The sequence below is a fragment of the Schistocerca nitens genome, chromosome 12, assembly GCF_023898315.1.
Source record: "Schistocerca nitens isolate TAMUIC-IGC-003100 chromosome 12, iqSchNite1.1, whole genome shotgun sequence".
Lineage (NCBI taxonomy): Eukaryota > Metazoa > Arthropoda > Insecta > Orthoptera > Acrididae > Schistocerca > Schistocerca nitens.
Genome location: NC_064625.1, coordinates 1,399,355 through 1,415,457, shown reverse-complemented (window position 1 = coordinate 1,415,457; position 16,103 = coordinate 1,399,355). Strand labels below are relative to the sequence as shown.

At 37.1% G+C, this 16,103-nt stretch overlaps 1 protein-coding gene across 8 annotated transcripts in view; it reads right to left on the bottom strand.

Moving 5' to 3' along the window:
* Positions 1-8,253, bottom strand: part of LOC126215386 (programmed cell death 6-interacting protein) — a 168,801-nt gene extending 160,548 nt beyond the window's left edge. For 5 of the 8 annotated variants that reach the window (XM_049942087.1, XM_049942090.1, XM_049942091.1 and 2 more), the window contains exons 1-3: positions 7,945-8,252; positions 6,000-6,118; positions 3,740-3,867 (exon numbers count right to left, since the gene is read on the bottom strand). In XM_049942087.1, the coding sequence (XP_049798044.1) occupies positions 3,740-3,867; positions 6,000-6,118; positions 7,945-8,150 (453 nt within the window). In that variant the 5' untranslated portion in view covers positions 8,151-8,252. Of the gene's footprint in view, positions 1-3,739; positions 3,868-5,999; positions 6,119-7,944 lie in introns of all 8 variants that reach the window. The other 3 variants (XM_049942088.1, XM_049942089.1, XM_049942094.1) reach the window with 1 other exon arrangement.
* Positions 8,254-16,103: the final 7,850 nt, after the last annotated feature.

Here is a 16,103-nt window from a genome sequence, read left to right as displayed (position 1 = left end):
ATAAGGTGAGCACTTCAACAAAATTTTAACTTCTGATGAAACTTGGGTTCACTATTATGAGCCAGAATCAAAAAGACACAACATGGAGTGGAAGCACACCAGTTCACCCATCAAGGAAAAATTCAAAACCAAAGCATCAGCAGGAAAAGTCACGTCGACGGTGTTTTTTGCGATTATCTCGAAGAGCAGCGTACAATGAACAGCCAATATTACTCAGATTTGCTTTTAAACAAGGTGAAGCTAGCCATGACAGAGAGAGAGAGAGAGAGAGAGAGAGAGAGAGAGAGAGAGAGAGAGAGAGAGAGAGAGAGATGCCGTGGATCTCAGAGGAGAGGTGCAATTTTCCAGCAAGACACCACACGTCCTCATATTGCTCAACTAACCTGTGAAATCATCAACAAAATGGGCTGGGAACTACTGCCTCATCCCCCTTACAGTCCTGATTTAGCACCTAGTGATTTCTCCCCATTGGTTTGGTTCACTGAAGGAGGCATTACGTGGGAAGAGGTTCCAGGAAAACGAGGACGTGAAAAGGTTTGTGTGAAATTGGTTCAAACGTCAAGGTAAAGAGTTCTTTGCAGCCGGCATAAATGTTCAAGAGGATTATGATGAAAGGTAGAAAAAGTACCGTTTTGTAAAAATAAATGCTTTTTTCTCCAGATCAATTTGCCTTTTTAATTACTGAACGACCCTCGTATATCACGAAATCCTAAAACTTACGATTCCAATTAGTCTTCATCTGAGAGAGAGTACGAGAAGAAAATGGGAGATAGGTATAAGATATAAGTAAACAGATATTACAATAAGAGAAACTCCAGGATAAAAACAAACAAAAATCAGGAAAGACAAGCACTCCCCTGTAGTTGATACGTACACTTACATAACAGAAGTTTTGCCAACTGTCAGATGTGCAGGGTATTCTAGGAGGAACAGTAATATATTAATCTGTGGTAGTACAGGCTAATCAGAATAAAACATTTCTATCACTAAACTGAGGGATGCTGTAACATCTACTAGGACTGTGATTATAGGAGACTTTAATGCTAGAATTGGGAATAATGGAAGAGGGCACCAAAGCCATGGAGAATATCACAGAAATGAGGAAAGGGATGTATTACTAGGCATACCTGATAAATTGATGGATAATTGGTAAGGGATGGTGTAAGAAAAGAGATATTGCAGTCACAAGTTTCCCAGACAGTTGGATTTCGAAACAGAAATCCATAATAGTCCGTATAATAATAACGGAAGAAATCGTAAGAAGCCCGACAAAAGTGCAAGTGACAGAGGGTGCTATCTTGACATTGACTTCAGACTATCTGTAGGGAAATTGAAGAAATTCAGAAAAAGTATGAATGGGGGGAAAAGAAGTGCAAAAATTGAGTGGTGCAACTGGAGGAACCCAAGAGATATACAGGGTAAGGAGTAAGATGCAGCGTCCCAAAGACGGGAGGACTGATATAGAAGAAGAAAAGAGGTGGTCAGAACAGAGCCTCATCAAAACTGTAGAAGAAACGTGTGGAACGACACTGACAAATGTCACACGGAGAGAAACTCCGTGGAGGAATGAGCGAACAGTTCAAAGAACAGAACGGAATATAATGGGCACAAGTGGGAACAAGTAAGCAGAGCAGCAAGAAAAATTATGGAATTAGCTAAGAGGACGTCTTGGGACAAATTCACAAGGGAAATATAAGAGAGTTTTAAGGATCACAAGACGATAATACACAACACCGTGTCTACAGCTCACGGCTTATCACCTCTAGGCAGCGAGGTCCCGAGTTCGATTCTCAGCACTCGGGGACCGGGTGTCTGTGTTCGCCAAAGCGACGTCAAATAGAAAGACTCGCACTGGCCGATAGTGCCGTACTGCCACTCGTTCGTACGTGCATATTAAGTAACGGAAGGAAGAAAAAAAGAAAATACTTCGATAGCCGTCAACAGAGGAGGAAAACCTGTGTGTGAATGAGTAGTAGTTTTGGAAGTATGGAAAGAATATTTCCAAAATCTGTACAAAGGGCAGGGCAAAACAAATACACATAATGAAACAGAGGGAGATGGAAGAAAATGCCATTAAAGAGGTAGTAAAAAGCAACGTCTACAGATGTTGGCTGTACAGAAAGCTGTGTTATAAATGAAAAATGGCAGAGCTCATGGAGTAGATGCCATCACTCTCAAAATGAAAAAAACTTCAGGACCTACTGAAATGCAGTGGCTACATAGAATAATGAGGACAGTATGTCCAGAAAAGAAATTCCTGACGCTCGGGCAAGGGAAATTACTGTACCTATTTTTACGAAGGTTAACATAGTGCTCTGTTGTAACTACAGGGGACTATCATTACTGTAGCACTGCATGAAGATTTAAGAAAGTAATTTTACAGCAAATCAGGAATAAGACAGAACCACAATTAAGTGAAGAAGAACAAGAATTTCGTCCCAGAAGAGCAACTATGGATGTCATGTTTACAGACAGACAGGTAGTAAAAAAGAAATTGGAATCTGGGGAAGACATCACAGTTGCATTCATAGATATCACAAGGTCTGAACAGACTGGAACTGTCAAAAGGAATGCAACTCAACTTAGAAACATGTACACAAAGATCCTAAATTGTGTTATCATAGATGACAAAAATCAGGACAGTTTGAGACAGAGATGGGTTCAAACAGGTTGTGCGCTCTCAGCAGTGCACTTCAATACATTCACTGATAACATCTTAAGGAACATCAGCAAATGTGAAAGTGATGATATGGGAAGGCAATGAGCAGAAATTGGAGGAACAACTAAATACCGGGCACAGAGAAATTGAAGAAGCAATCATGGAAATGAACTTAACAGAAAATGAGGCAACGAAAATCAGCTCGTAAAATTAAGGATGCAAGTTGCAATGGAAAAATTATTAAAGAACCTGATGCTGATGTAACCACTGTTACATTTAAGTATTTGTTGCACTGTTTATTTCGAACTGGAAGTTAGGCAATTTATTGTTTTTTAACATCCCTTCCTCGATCAGTTCTTCTGTAATTTGGCGAGTAGTAACCGTTCTTATGTTGCTGTCATCATCTTCGGTCCAAATACTGTTTCGATACACACTCCACAATTGTTTATCATGTACAAATCTCCATTTCTATGTAAGTACTGCAACCTACAGCCATTCGATCTGCACATATTTTAATCCCGTATACAAAGAGCCCACACACAATGAAACATATAGTGCCGATATTTCTCAGAACTCTAATGCACGGGAACACTGTGTCGATTCGACCTGCCAATATTGGGTGTCGGCTTTGGCCCACATCATAATGTGGGTGTAGAATTTGGTGTAATATAGGCACAAACAGAGATTCAGCAGAACTAATATTTATTTTGCTTTTATAGTGTCGACAGCGTGATCTGTAGCGCAGCCTGAGCTCCAGGTCACACTGGAAGGCGACAACAGTTTGGTGTCGAGTTAGCTAAGCTGACAAATGTGAATACGAAATCTTAGATGTTGTCACAAACTTATCTGCAACATAGAGCAAGGTATAGGTTACATCACAAAGTGACAGTTTGGCAGTGAGATGGAACAGCCAGCAAACATAGTATCACAATAACAACTAGAAGTCCTCTTAAGGTGCATATTTAACATACACCAGATTCTGACGAGCCCTTTCGGCAGGTCTGTACAGACGGGTTCAGTATTTCTAAACCGCACGAAATAAACAGCGAGGCTGTACGACGGCATTTACTTTTTATTTACCTGAAGTAATTTTGCTGCAAGTTTGAGGCCCTCATCACTATCCACACTCTGACTCGCTGCAACGGCACTTTGAAGAGCGGCGATGTTGAACAGCACACACACTTTCTCAAAAGCAAATGATGGAACGGCTGAAACAGAAGGTCTAATGAAACTGACAGTACAGATAGATTCAAATGAAAAATGGCAACTTAAGGAGAAACAGTTTACTAACAGACAAATAAAAAAAAAGTCAACTACAAACTCGACCAACCTACTAAAATGACAAATTATTAGGCACACAGTGACATGCTGCGAACTTTCGGAACTCCTTTCTGCTCGAGCACGTAAGTGTTAGCTGAGACGTACAAATATTATTTCACGATATCATCCTAAAAGTAATCAAAAAGACCAAATAGGTCAACACACAGTCCTCAGATAATGATAATTTGGCTGTTCTTTTGCGAATCAAACACCTTTATTCAGTGACGTATGGGGGATAACATATTTGAGTTACTATGCCAGTGAAAAGGATTTCTGCTTTCAGTCTGAAGGCACAAGCTCTGCGTAAAGTTGTCCTTAACCTGAACATCGCTTCGATCACAATGCGGTGCTTTACCGGCGGCACAGTCCTATCGCAGGTGGTACGCCATTACCCACTTTCGACCTACGAATTGGCTCGCCCAGCCAGTTATGCGAGACCTATAATTTAACACAGGCTCCAATTTTAACAGCAATTTGGCATTTTTCACAGAGTTCAACACGAACCTATCCTATAGGACCCTCTTCACCTATCTGAACCGCTTACTGTATTCGAGCCTCTGTCTTCGTCTACAATCTGTACTCCCCACACTACCTAACTGACGATTCCTCGAAACCTCAGGTTGTCTCCTCCTATCAACTGATTCCTTCTTTTAGTTACTTTATGCCATAAATTTCTCCCCAATTTGATCAGTTATTCAATCTACTCAGCTGATCCTCTGAAGTCCTTCCGCATCCCCTTGCCCATACTGTGTCTACCGTGTTCGCTTCCAGATAGAGACTACACCCTGTGCAACATATTTTTGGAAAATGGCGTCCCAAACCTTCGTGTACTTCCTCTTCCTTGTCTATAATTTTGTCCTCGAGTTTCGTTCCTTTGTATAGCCCATCTATTTATTATTGCCAAATTTTATCAGCCTTCCATTCTTCACTCAATACCAGCTAATCATTCGAGCTCTCGAGAGTGCTGCCGCTTTGAAAGTACTATATTTAATATATCTGGTGACATGAAATGTTTGTAATATTTGGATGTGGACAGCTCCACAAAACTTTCATCATATATAAGATAAGAGACCAACCTAAATGAATAAGTGGTGCACTATCACATCATTGTTCGTCATGGGGGTACAAAGGAGATAAGGTGCGGGAAAAACTATTAAATAAAACTCGATGTTAAATTACTTATTACATATTTGTGTGTTTTTGCCCCTGCAAACAAAGTATTTTTCTTAGAAAATTCAGTCTGATCCAAGGGTACCCGTACAATAGTTTTGGGTGGCGCGGGGGTAGACCTGAGGGTATGGTGTATTTTTAATATTTTGGAAGACGAATGACAACTTGCAAGTGCCTGTAAAAAAGCTCCCATTCCAACCCTGTTAAAAACTCTGTGTAATACTGATTTTTAAATAAGGCTTTTGAAAAAAACCACACACACACACCTTGCTACACTATATGTTTTGCTTTCCTTGAAAGATGGGAGGCTTGCCCAAGGGTACGGGTGCCTTTGGTCCGATTACATTATAGCATCTAGTATATTAATGCTGTTACATGAAATACTTAGTATCTTTCATACAACTGAGATATAAACTTTGCAAAGACATTTGCTATGCACATACACTGTTCTGTCATCTCAAATTCCAATGACTGCCTCCCAACAGGCATTACCAACATGCAGTTTGATGTAGCGAGTGGAAGATCTCCCTGTAGAGTCTTACCTCTGTTCTGCCCTTTAAGATTACACAAGTTGCAGCAAACTATGGTGAACTTCCCAGTCACATAACATTAGCTTGCGTAACTCCTACATGAATCCAAATGCTTTTCTTTCATGTGCTTTCAATCAGTACCAAACTTTTGATTTTTCTGTTGATAAAAGGATTTATGCAATCAAAGTAGTATTCCATTACACCACACACCATTAACTGAAGCATATGGAATCGAAGACTGGTCACGTGTCTGTGAAAATTGTGTGCTTTGCAAAAGAAATTTTAAAAACTAAGACAATTCAGTGCATATGTATACTTACTCATACTCATTCTGCCACCAAACAGGGTACCCTTATCAAAAGCATCTTTCCATTTGAATGGAACCTGGATTTCATGGAAAGGAATCTTTCCTTCAAGTGCACAAAGTTGATCATAATAACTGCAACAAAAAGCACCATAGAAAGAAACCACTGGTAAAAATGTCAGTCATCTACTTATTATGATATTCCACAAACACAATTTACCAACAGTAATTGTCAACACCAATAGGCCGACAAAAGTTTTATGCCACTTCAGAATATTTTCACCTGACAGTGTTACATTTAGTTTATCAGTTGGGTCTGCATGCAATATTGTAATGACAGACTCACTTGAAAGGTTATTAAACATTTACTTTAAATATTACTTGACAAGCATCCAAAAATGAGAATATATTGCATTAAATACAATTAGTTTTATGGAATAAGGGTATAATATTAGTCTGTGTAGGGTATTTTATAACAATGGGCAAGTAAGTCAATATCTTGGGATTTGCACTCTTTTTTTTATTCAGTTTTGATGAGGGCTAAGGAAAGCCACATTTTCTTCTACCATTATAAAAACAGGTACTGTTATTCTTTCTGCACTGTGATGGATCATGAACACCTATTACTATGGAAGTATTCTGTAATGTGTGAAAGTAGTGACAATCCACAAATATTAACTAATTGTTTCTCAAGTAGGCCTATTTATGAAGTATGTTAGTCACTCCTACAGGTGAAAGTTTGCTGCACCACAATGTAACCCTTTCTGCTTGAATTCACGTGTTGCATTTGTTTACAAGCAGGTGTACAAAAAACGTATCCATTCCATCTCGTATCACATTTGTTGACAAGTCATGTATTGCTGTCTACAGTTTTCCACCGGTACTAAATAACCATTCTCTAGTGCTTCCACAATTCCATTACCAATATGGAAGCAGTAGCATGTGACACATTATGAATCAACGTTGCGAGATTCAACAGCCCACAAAGACTGCAAGATCTTGAAGTAAGAATTAAATGTTTTAATTCACACTACATTCAAAATAAACAAGTTGTTATAATTGATGGTTAATACCACAGACGACCATTTTAGTCACACACTAAATTCTGAAGATACAAACACTATGTATTAATGTTTATATGCAGTGAACACTGCAAAAGTGATCACTATTTTCTTGCCAATTCCAGTTCTAGGACCTTGAATGGGTAGGAACTTCTGCTAGTGAATGTGATTTGTCGGATGAAGACAAAGACGAATAAAGATCAGAGTTCAACTTATCATCGATGACGAGGTCAATATGCTACGAGGACAAGACTGGAATGATGAAGGAAATCTGTGATGTCCTCTCCACAGGAATAATCTAGCTTTTTATCATTAACAGAGCACAAACAATTTTAATCGTTGGCTTCCAATTCCGGAGGAGAAAGAAATACGAAAGCAACGAAATGGCATTCACCCAATGACAAGAACCCTCTACTGTTATATTATGAATCCACTGTCAAATGCTGTTCCTGAAAGACGTATCATACATCGGAAGTTTCTTCCTACAGAGAGCTATCTCAGACTTATGATAACCAGGTGCTAATAATTCCTGTTCATATGATTTTTTTCTCAGAAAGGACTTAAGATTTAAAATACTGTCTGTTAAAAGCGCGACATATCTTTATTTTCATGCGATAATTCCAACTTCAATTTTCACGAGACTTAGAGGGCAAACTGAACATAATGGAGAGACATGAAACACACTTCGTTTTTTTTTTACGCTGTAATATGTCTTTGACTGAGGATGAACATAAAAAATACAGTTACCAAAAAGGGCGTGGAAGAAAGTATATCTAAATTCGCACCCAAGTGCTGACATTACAACCACGTCAGATCGCAAACTGTTGACAGTTACAAAACGTACCAATACGGTCATCACTTTATGATTCACGCAAAAATTTCTTCGCGAAATATATTTACCTGTAAATCACTTCCAACGAGCTTTCGTACTTTTCAAACGCACGCCACACCGCATTACTTCGTAGTTTTGCAAATTCGTTAATTGCTTCATTATAATCTTCGGTTTTATCTGACGTATTGTAAGAGGAAGAAATCAAGTTCTTTAGTGGCTTCACCAAGTCCACTTCCGACGGTTTTTTGAGAGGAACCACCAAGAGGTCTGCCATTGTAAAATCAACAAAATTATCACAATTTCACACACCACCCAGGACTCCGCCTTTTGTTGTCTAACCTTCCACTTCCAGTAAGTGTCAGGTGATATGTATCTTTGGACCTGACGCATATTTCAGTGACTCAGCTTCCGACTTTTATATCGTTGACTTACTGAAATTACGTCAATCAGAAATAATTGGAAGCTTCAAGTTTGTAGTTGCGAACTGCTTTCCTAACCCTATGTTGAATGAGTGAGAGTCTGGTTTTCAGACAAATAATAACCTGGTGACGATTTCCGCGAATTTCAAAAATCTGAAACGAGAGATGTTAACCCTTGAGCAGACGCCTACATTTCCAGCAGACGCGCGGGGTATTTTAAATTTTATATCACATAACATAATTTACATAACTCAGTCCCAGACTTTTGAAAAATAATGTTTATCTTGTGAATACTGTTACTGAGCATTTGAATTCTATATTTTTTGTGATCGAGCCTGATAATTTGAACTCTTTTAGGGTAAAATTTAAATATTTCATTAAAAGTTAATAAAAGTGTTTCATTTGACTTTTACTTAGTTTATTTTTCAGTTTAGTACATGTCTCTCTCATTTTAGCTCATGCACATAAGTCACAACATTACAGTTGTTGCAAGTGTAAGATATTGCCATATTATGTTTCTTACAAACTTCTTCCATATATTACATATAATGGTTGTCGATATATCTTTTGCTCGGCCAAAGTTCTTATTTGATGACCCTAAGAAAGCAGATGGACATATATCTTTTTTTTGCAAGGGTTCTATATGTTTAACCAAGAATGCCAAAATATCACCAGCCGGACATATTATTTTCGATCCATCACATAAATGGGGCTTCATGATTTTGCGACACAGGACTTTTTAGAACTTCTTGCAAACCTGCTCCATGTTTCACAACGCTTGTAACATTTAAATCTTCCTAATAACGAAGAATTTCTGCTAGTCCTCTTACGTCGCTGTCAGCAGGCAAAACTGCACTGATGTATGTATTCGTTTGTGTCCCTTTGTTTACATTCTCGCTGCAGACGGATTCCACTGACGTGTTACGCATTTGACTTTTGACTTTTTTTAGATCGATACACTTTGTCTGTGATGATAAACTCATGAGTTTGTTCCCCATCCATAACAAGATGTTGCAATCGATTTCTTAAAGGAACCTTAAACTCCTTTAAAACATGTTTGGATTTTGCACATTTCTTTGTTTCACTGTACTTGTGATAGCGTATATGTTCTTCATGTGGTGGCTCAGATAGGCTTTTAACAATGTTTTCCAGGTGTAGAACATGTTCCTTAGGGGCTTTCAGTTGTTTCGGTAATGTTTCACGTAGGTAAGTATATGATTAGCATGGCACATTTCAGTTGCAGCTAAACGACCGTTACATTTTGTTACACAAGCACACGATATATTTTCATAATGTACTTCACGAAGCAAACAGCAAAATTTCAATATCAACTTGGATTGTAATATCGAAGAATTTCATGATGCTAAAGAAATAGTAAATATGTGCAGTATTTATTTTAGCAATACGAGTGAGCAATATAAGTTAAATCAAATCTAGCTATAAAAACTGGCCAGTATCACCTGTAAATACCAATATAAATCCTACTTCACTATTTTTTCGGTTCAACAACCCAGCAAGAAGTCATGTCAGGTTAGTTGCCAGAACTTTAAAAATGAACCTTTCGACTGGAATAGATGGCATCCCAGACAATCTTATTAAAACTGTATAGATACCGTTGCTGAACCATTATCTCACTTCTTTAATAGTTCCTTTCAAACTGTAATTTTCCCATTATGCCTAAAAACTGCCGAGCTCAAACCATTGTTCAAAAAAAGTAAAAAGGATGAAATGGCTAACTACAGGCTCATTGCTCTACTATCTGTATTTTCAAAAATGATAGAAAAAAATTTCAAAGAAGAGTAGTAGATTTCCTGGAAGATCTCAAAATACTATCAACAACACAACATGGTTCCAGGAAAGGCTGATGAATCGACACAGTAATTTTTGAACGATTAAGTGAAGTACTTCAGAAACTAGATAATCACGAAAATGTCATTGAAATATGTCTAGATGTCTCTTAGGCTTCTGATATCATAGATAACACAAAACTACTGACTAATCTTGACAACATGAGGATTAGAGGAACATCTAACAACTAAATAAAATCATATCTAAATGGTCGAAAATAAGTGGTTGAAGTACAACCTCAAAGTTTTTGCAAATTGACTCAACACTACTCATATTATGAAGCCATTAAGCAAGGAGTGCCACAGTGCTCAGCTCTGTGAACTCTTGTATTTTGTATGTGAATGACCTAAACGAATTCTGTGAGAACACCATACAGTGTGTTGATGATACAAGTGTGCTAGTGAGTCAGAAAGAAATGGGAATGTTTCAGAAGTCGGCAACAGAGACACTGAACAATATTGAAAACTGGTTCAATCACAACAAATTGATAATAAATGCAAGTAAGACAGTGACACTAATTTTTTATAATGTGAAAAAAGGTGAACAAACTGTTCAGATTCAGATATCTGACAAGAACCTTCAGAGTGTGAACAACATGAAGTTCTTGGGTGTATGACTCCAAGATGATCTTAAATGAGGAACACATATTGAAAATGTCTGTAAGGAATTGAGCAATGCATGCTATTTATGAAAATTTTAGAAGCATACTGCATCAAAGATTGCCTGAAAACTGTATATTATGCCTACATATACCCACAACTGAAATGTGGAGTTTTTCCTGTGGTTACTCTTCTCTTAACCAAAAGAACTATAAGAATAAAGGCAGGCCTGAAATGGAACAAAACCTGTACACCACGCATTAAAAAATTAAAATCCTCCCACTTCCTTGTATATATGTGTATGCAATAAATGTATTTCTGAAAAAAAATCAATGGAAAATCTCACTCACTTCCAAAAAATGAAAGTATCCACTTATAAAACTAGGCTAAAGGAAACTTTCATTTACAGCCCACCGACAATACACTATATAAAAAGGACCCTACATTATGGGCGAATTATGTTTAATAAACTTTCCCAGAAATTAAAATAAAAAATGACCTGGTAAATTTCAAATCAGATGCTGTGTTTTATCTGACTCATCACCATTTCTGTAGCCTCTATTAGTCTCTTCAGGAAGTACAGTCAAGATATGTGTCTTTCCCTTAGTGATGTATTATATAAATGATACTAGAATCTTAATGATTAAACATGTAAATGTCTTTGTAATACAAATATTAATCTGCGAATTTAGTAAATGCTCCTTCTCCTCTAATATATCTTCTCTTTATTTTTGTACAATATTTGCTCTGTACAATCTAACTCAATGATCATTTAATGTAGAGACAGTGAAAATAATATAAATTTAAATTATTTAATACTATATTTTGTTTTGAATTGACTTGTCCTACAGCATAATGTACGATTTGTGCAGTATATGATTACCGGGACCAATAAAAATCCACTCTATTCTACTCTTCTCATACAGAGTGATTTAATGGTAAATCTAAGAAAGACAATGCTCATGGTGTTCTCAAATAGAGAAAAGTAAGACCACATATACTTATTCACAGATGACTCAAGACTGAAAGAAGTTACATCTATAATTTTTTTGGCAATTACAGTTGAAAATAAACTCCAATGGAGAAAACGTTTAGGCAATCTGTTAAAAATTAAGCAGGCTAATATTTATTTAGAAACAGCTTGTATATTATGCTAACAAAACCTTCATTGTACAGTGTACCATGCTCTATCTGAACATTGTGTACAGTATTCCATTACTGATTGGGGAAACTCCAGCAATAACGATACAAAAAGAATATTTTATGGCAAAGAACGGCCAGTAGGATCACTCTGAATAAAAAAAGACTCATCCAGAACTGTCTTCTGTAATTTGAATCATTAACGTTTTCCTCTATGTGCATATGCAGAACAATAATTTTATTAATCAAAGGAAATAAATTACTGGAAAAAAATTCATATGGCCATTTACATCACACAAGAAATAAATGCCAGCTGAGAAGAATACCTGACAGACTGCGAGCTGCTGAAAAGGTCCCCAATACCCAGGTTTACAACTGATAAAGCATCTTGCCACAAGTCTATAAGACAGTACAAGCGAAAGTACAGTCAAACAATTTAAAAGGATTACTTATTGGAAAAAAATTGTAAAGGAATATATGCATAAAAATGAGGAATGCTGTCGATACTTGTATATGTGTGTTGTAATCAACTGAAAAATTGTAGTATGTAGTTTCATATTGTAATATGCACACTAAATATTTTAAGATATTAGGTTAAGTTGACCTATCCTATATTACAACAACACACACTGTAGGTAATGTTTATTTATTTATTTATCTATTTAAATGTCAAGTTCAGTAGGACCAAATTGAGGAGCAAAACTCCAAGATCATAGAACGTGTCAGTACATGAACTTACAACATAAAAAGTAATAACAGATAAAAATAAATGTTCATTTTTTCAAGGAACTCCTCGACAGAATAGAAGGAGTGACCCATGAGGAAACTCTTCAGTTTCGATTTGAAAGCGCGTGGATTACTGCTAAGATTTTTGAATTCGAGTGGCAGCTTATTGAAAATGGATGCAGCAGTATACTGCACACCTTTTTGCACAAGAGTTAAGGAAGTCCGATCCAAATGGAGGTTTGATTTCTGCCGAGTATTAACCGAGTGAAAGCTGCTTATTCTTGGAAATAAACTAATATTGGTAACAACAAACGACAATAAGGAATATACATATTGAGAGGCCAATGTCAAAATACCCAGACTCGTGAAAAGAGGTCGACTAGAGGTTCGTGAACTTACACCACTTATTGCCCGAACCGCCCGTTTCTGAGCCAAAAATATCCTTCTAGAATGGGAAGAGTTACCCCAAAACATAATGCCATACTACGTAAGTGAATGAAAATAAGCAAAGTAGACTAATTTACGTGTTGAAATATCACTCACTTTCGATACCGTTCGAATAGTGAAAATAGCAGTATTAAGTCTTTGAACAAGATCCTGAACGTGGGCTTTCCATGACAGCTTACTATCTATCTGAACACCCAGGAATTTGAACTGTTCAGTTTCACTAATCATATGCCCGTTCTGTGAGATTAAAAAGTCAGGTTTGTTGAATTGTGTGTTAGGAATTGTAAAACGTTAGTTTATTTTCTACAAGCCATGAACTGACGTCATGTACTGGTCTACTTGAAACCGAGTCAGTGTTGCACACAACATCCTTTACTACCAAGCTAGTGTTATCAGCAAACAGAAATATTTTAGAGTTACCCATAATACTAGAGGGCATATCATTTATATAAATAAGGAGCAGGAGCAGCCCCAACACTGATCCCTGGGGCACCCCCAACTTGACAGTACCCCACTCAGATCCCACATCACAGCCGTTATCAACATTGTGAATAATGACCTTTTGCTGCCTGTTGCTAAAGTAAGAGGTGAATCAATTGTGAGCTACTCCCATTATTCCCTAATGGTCCAACGTCTGGAGCAATATTGTGTGATCAACACAGTCAAATGCCTTTGTTAAACCAAAAAATACGCCAAGCGTTTGAAACTTTTTGTTTAGCCCATCCAGTACCTCACAGAGAAAAGAGAATATAGCGTTTTCAGTTTTCAAACGACTTGTAAAGCCGAACTGTACATTTGATAGCAAATCGTGTGATATAAAATGGTCAATTAACCTTACATACACAGCCTTTTCGATAACTTTTGCAAACACTGATGGCATAGAAATAGGTCTAAAATTATCTACATTATCCCTTTCTCCCTTTTTATAAAGCGGCATTACTACTGAGTACTTTAATCGCTCAGGAAACTAACCATTCCTAAAGGAAAAATTACAAATATGGCTAAATACAGGGCTAACACGTGCAGCACAGTACTTTAATATTCTACTAGACACTCCATCATAACCATGAGAGTCCTTAGTCTTCAGTGACTTGATTATTGTCTCAATCTCCCTCTTGTCTGTATCACAGAGGAGCATTTCAGACGTCAATCTTGGAAAGACATTTGCTAAGAAATTTATATGATTTCCTGTAGATACTAAATTTTTATTTAATTCACCAGCAATGCCCAGAAAATGGTTGTTAAATACTGTACATATATCTGATTTATCAGTAACAGAAATATTATTACTGCAAACTGACTTTATATCGTCAACCTTGTGCTGCTGACCAGACACTTCCTTCACAAGTGACCATATGGCTTTAATTTTATCCTGTGAATTAGCTATTCTATTTGCATACCACATACTTTTTGCCTTGCTAATAACAATTTTAAGCACCTTAGAATACTGTTTGTAATGGGCTACTGTACCTTGATTGTGACTACTTCTAACATTTTGATATAATTCCCGGTTTGTTCTACATGATATCCTTATCCCACTAGTCAGCCAACCAGGCTGTCCATTACTGCTAGTACCCCGTTTAGAATGTTCTAATGGAAAGCAACTCTCAAAGATCACGAGAAATGTGTTATGAAAAGCATTGTTTTCATCATCTATATTATCGGCACTATAAACATCTTGCCACTCTTGTTCCTTGACAAGTTTTGAAAAACTCTCTATTGCTGTTGGATTAACTTTCCTACGTAGTTTGTAATTAAATACGACATTGGCTAGAGTACAAAAACCTTTTAGTGTTAAAATTTGTACATCATGGTCTGAAAGGCCATTCACCCTTTTACTAACAGAATGCCCATCTAGTAATGAAGAATGAATAAAAATATTGTCTATGACTGTGCTACTGTTCCCCTGCGCCCTAGTTGGAAAAAACACAGTTTGCATCAGATCATATGAATTTAGGAGATCTACCAACATCCTTTTTCTTGCACAATCATGTACAAAATTAATATTGAAGTCACCACATACAACTACTTTCTGGTACTTCCTACAAAGTGAATCAAGAACTCTCTCTAGCTTAAGCAAAAATGCTCTGAAGTCGGAGTTAGGGGACCTATAAACAACAGCAAATAGAAGTTTAGTTTCACTAAATTCAACTAATGCTGCACAACTTTCAAATATCTGTTCAGTGCAGTGTCGTGATACGTCTATGGTCTCAAATGAAATACTGTTTTTTACGTACAGAGCCACTCCCCCACCCCTCAAGGAACTCCTTGAGAAACAGCCAGCTAATCTGCAGCCTGGTAAAGGAAGCCTCTGAATTATCAAATTATTTAAGTGGTGCTCAGATATACCAATAATCTCAGAGTTAGCATCTATTAGCAGTTCACTAACTTTATCTCTAATACCTCTTATATTTTGATGAAATATGCTAATTCCTTCTCTACTTGGAAACATTACATCCTCTGGAGGTAAGCCCTTAGTTAGAGGCACTTCCTTTAAGCAGGTATACCTATCAGCTGACTTCAGTCTAAAAAAGGTGCAGCTCGAACACCAACTACTATAGGAATTTTTCCATGAGTGATACCACTACCACCACCACCACCCACTACACTGTCACCTATAAGCTCACAAATATGATGTAATCAAAGGAAACAAATAAAAATCAATCGGTCAATGTAGTCATTCAAATATGTAGATTTAATTGAAATACAAGCAGTCCCAACACAGATCAGGTATACTCAATAGCATTCTTGCAGTACACAGCATTAGGAACAGGGTGCAAAGCGTATTTCACATTTTAGGTAATTCATCTATAAGTGACAATAACCATGATATGAGTAACGTATGAAATTGTTCCTGGTGTTCTATGTAGAAACGACTAGTATCAAAGAGTGACCATCCATTGCTGATTAAATCAATAAAAACCAATTTATCTGTCACAAGCAATGGGAAAGTGTTATATAACATTACAAATATGATGTAACTCAACTCTGAGTGGTAATGACCGCGATATGACCAGCTTATGAAATTCTCAACTTTTAGTCACAATG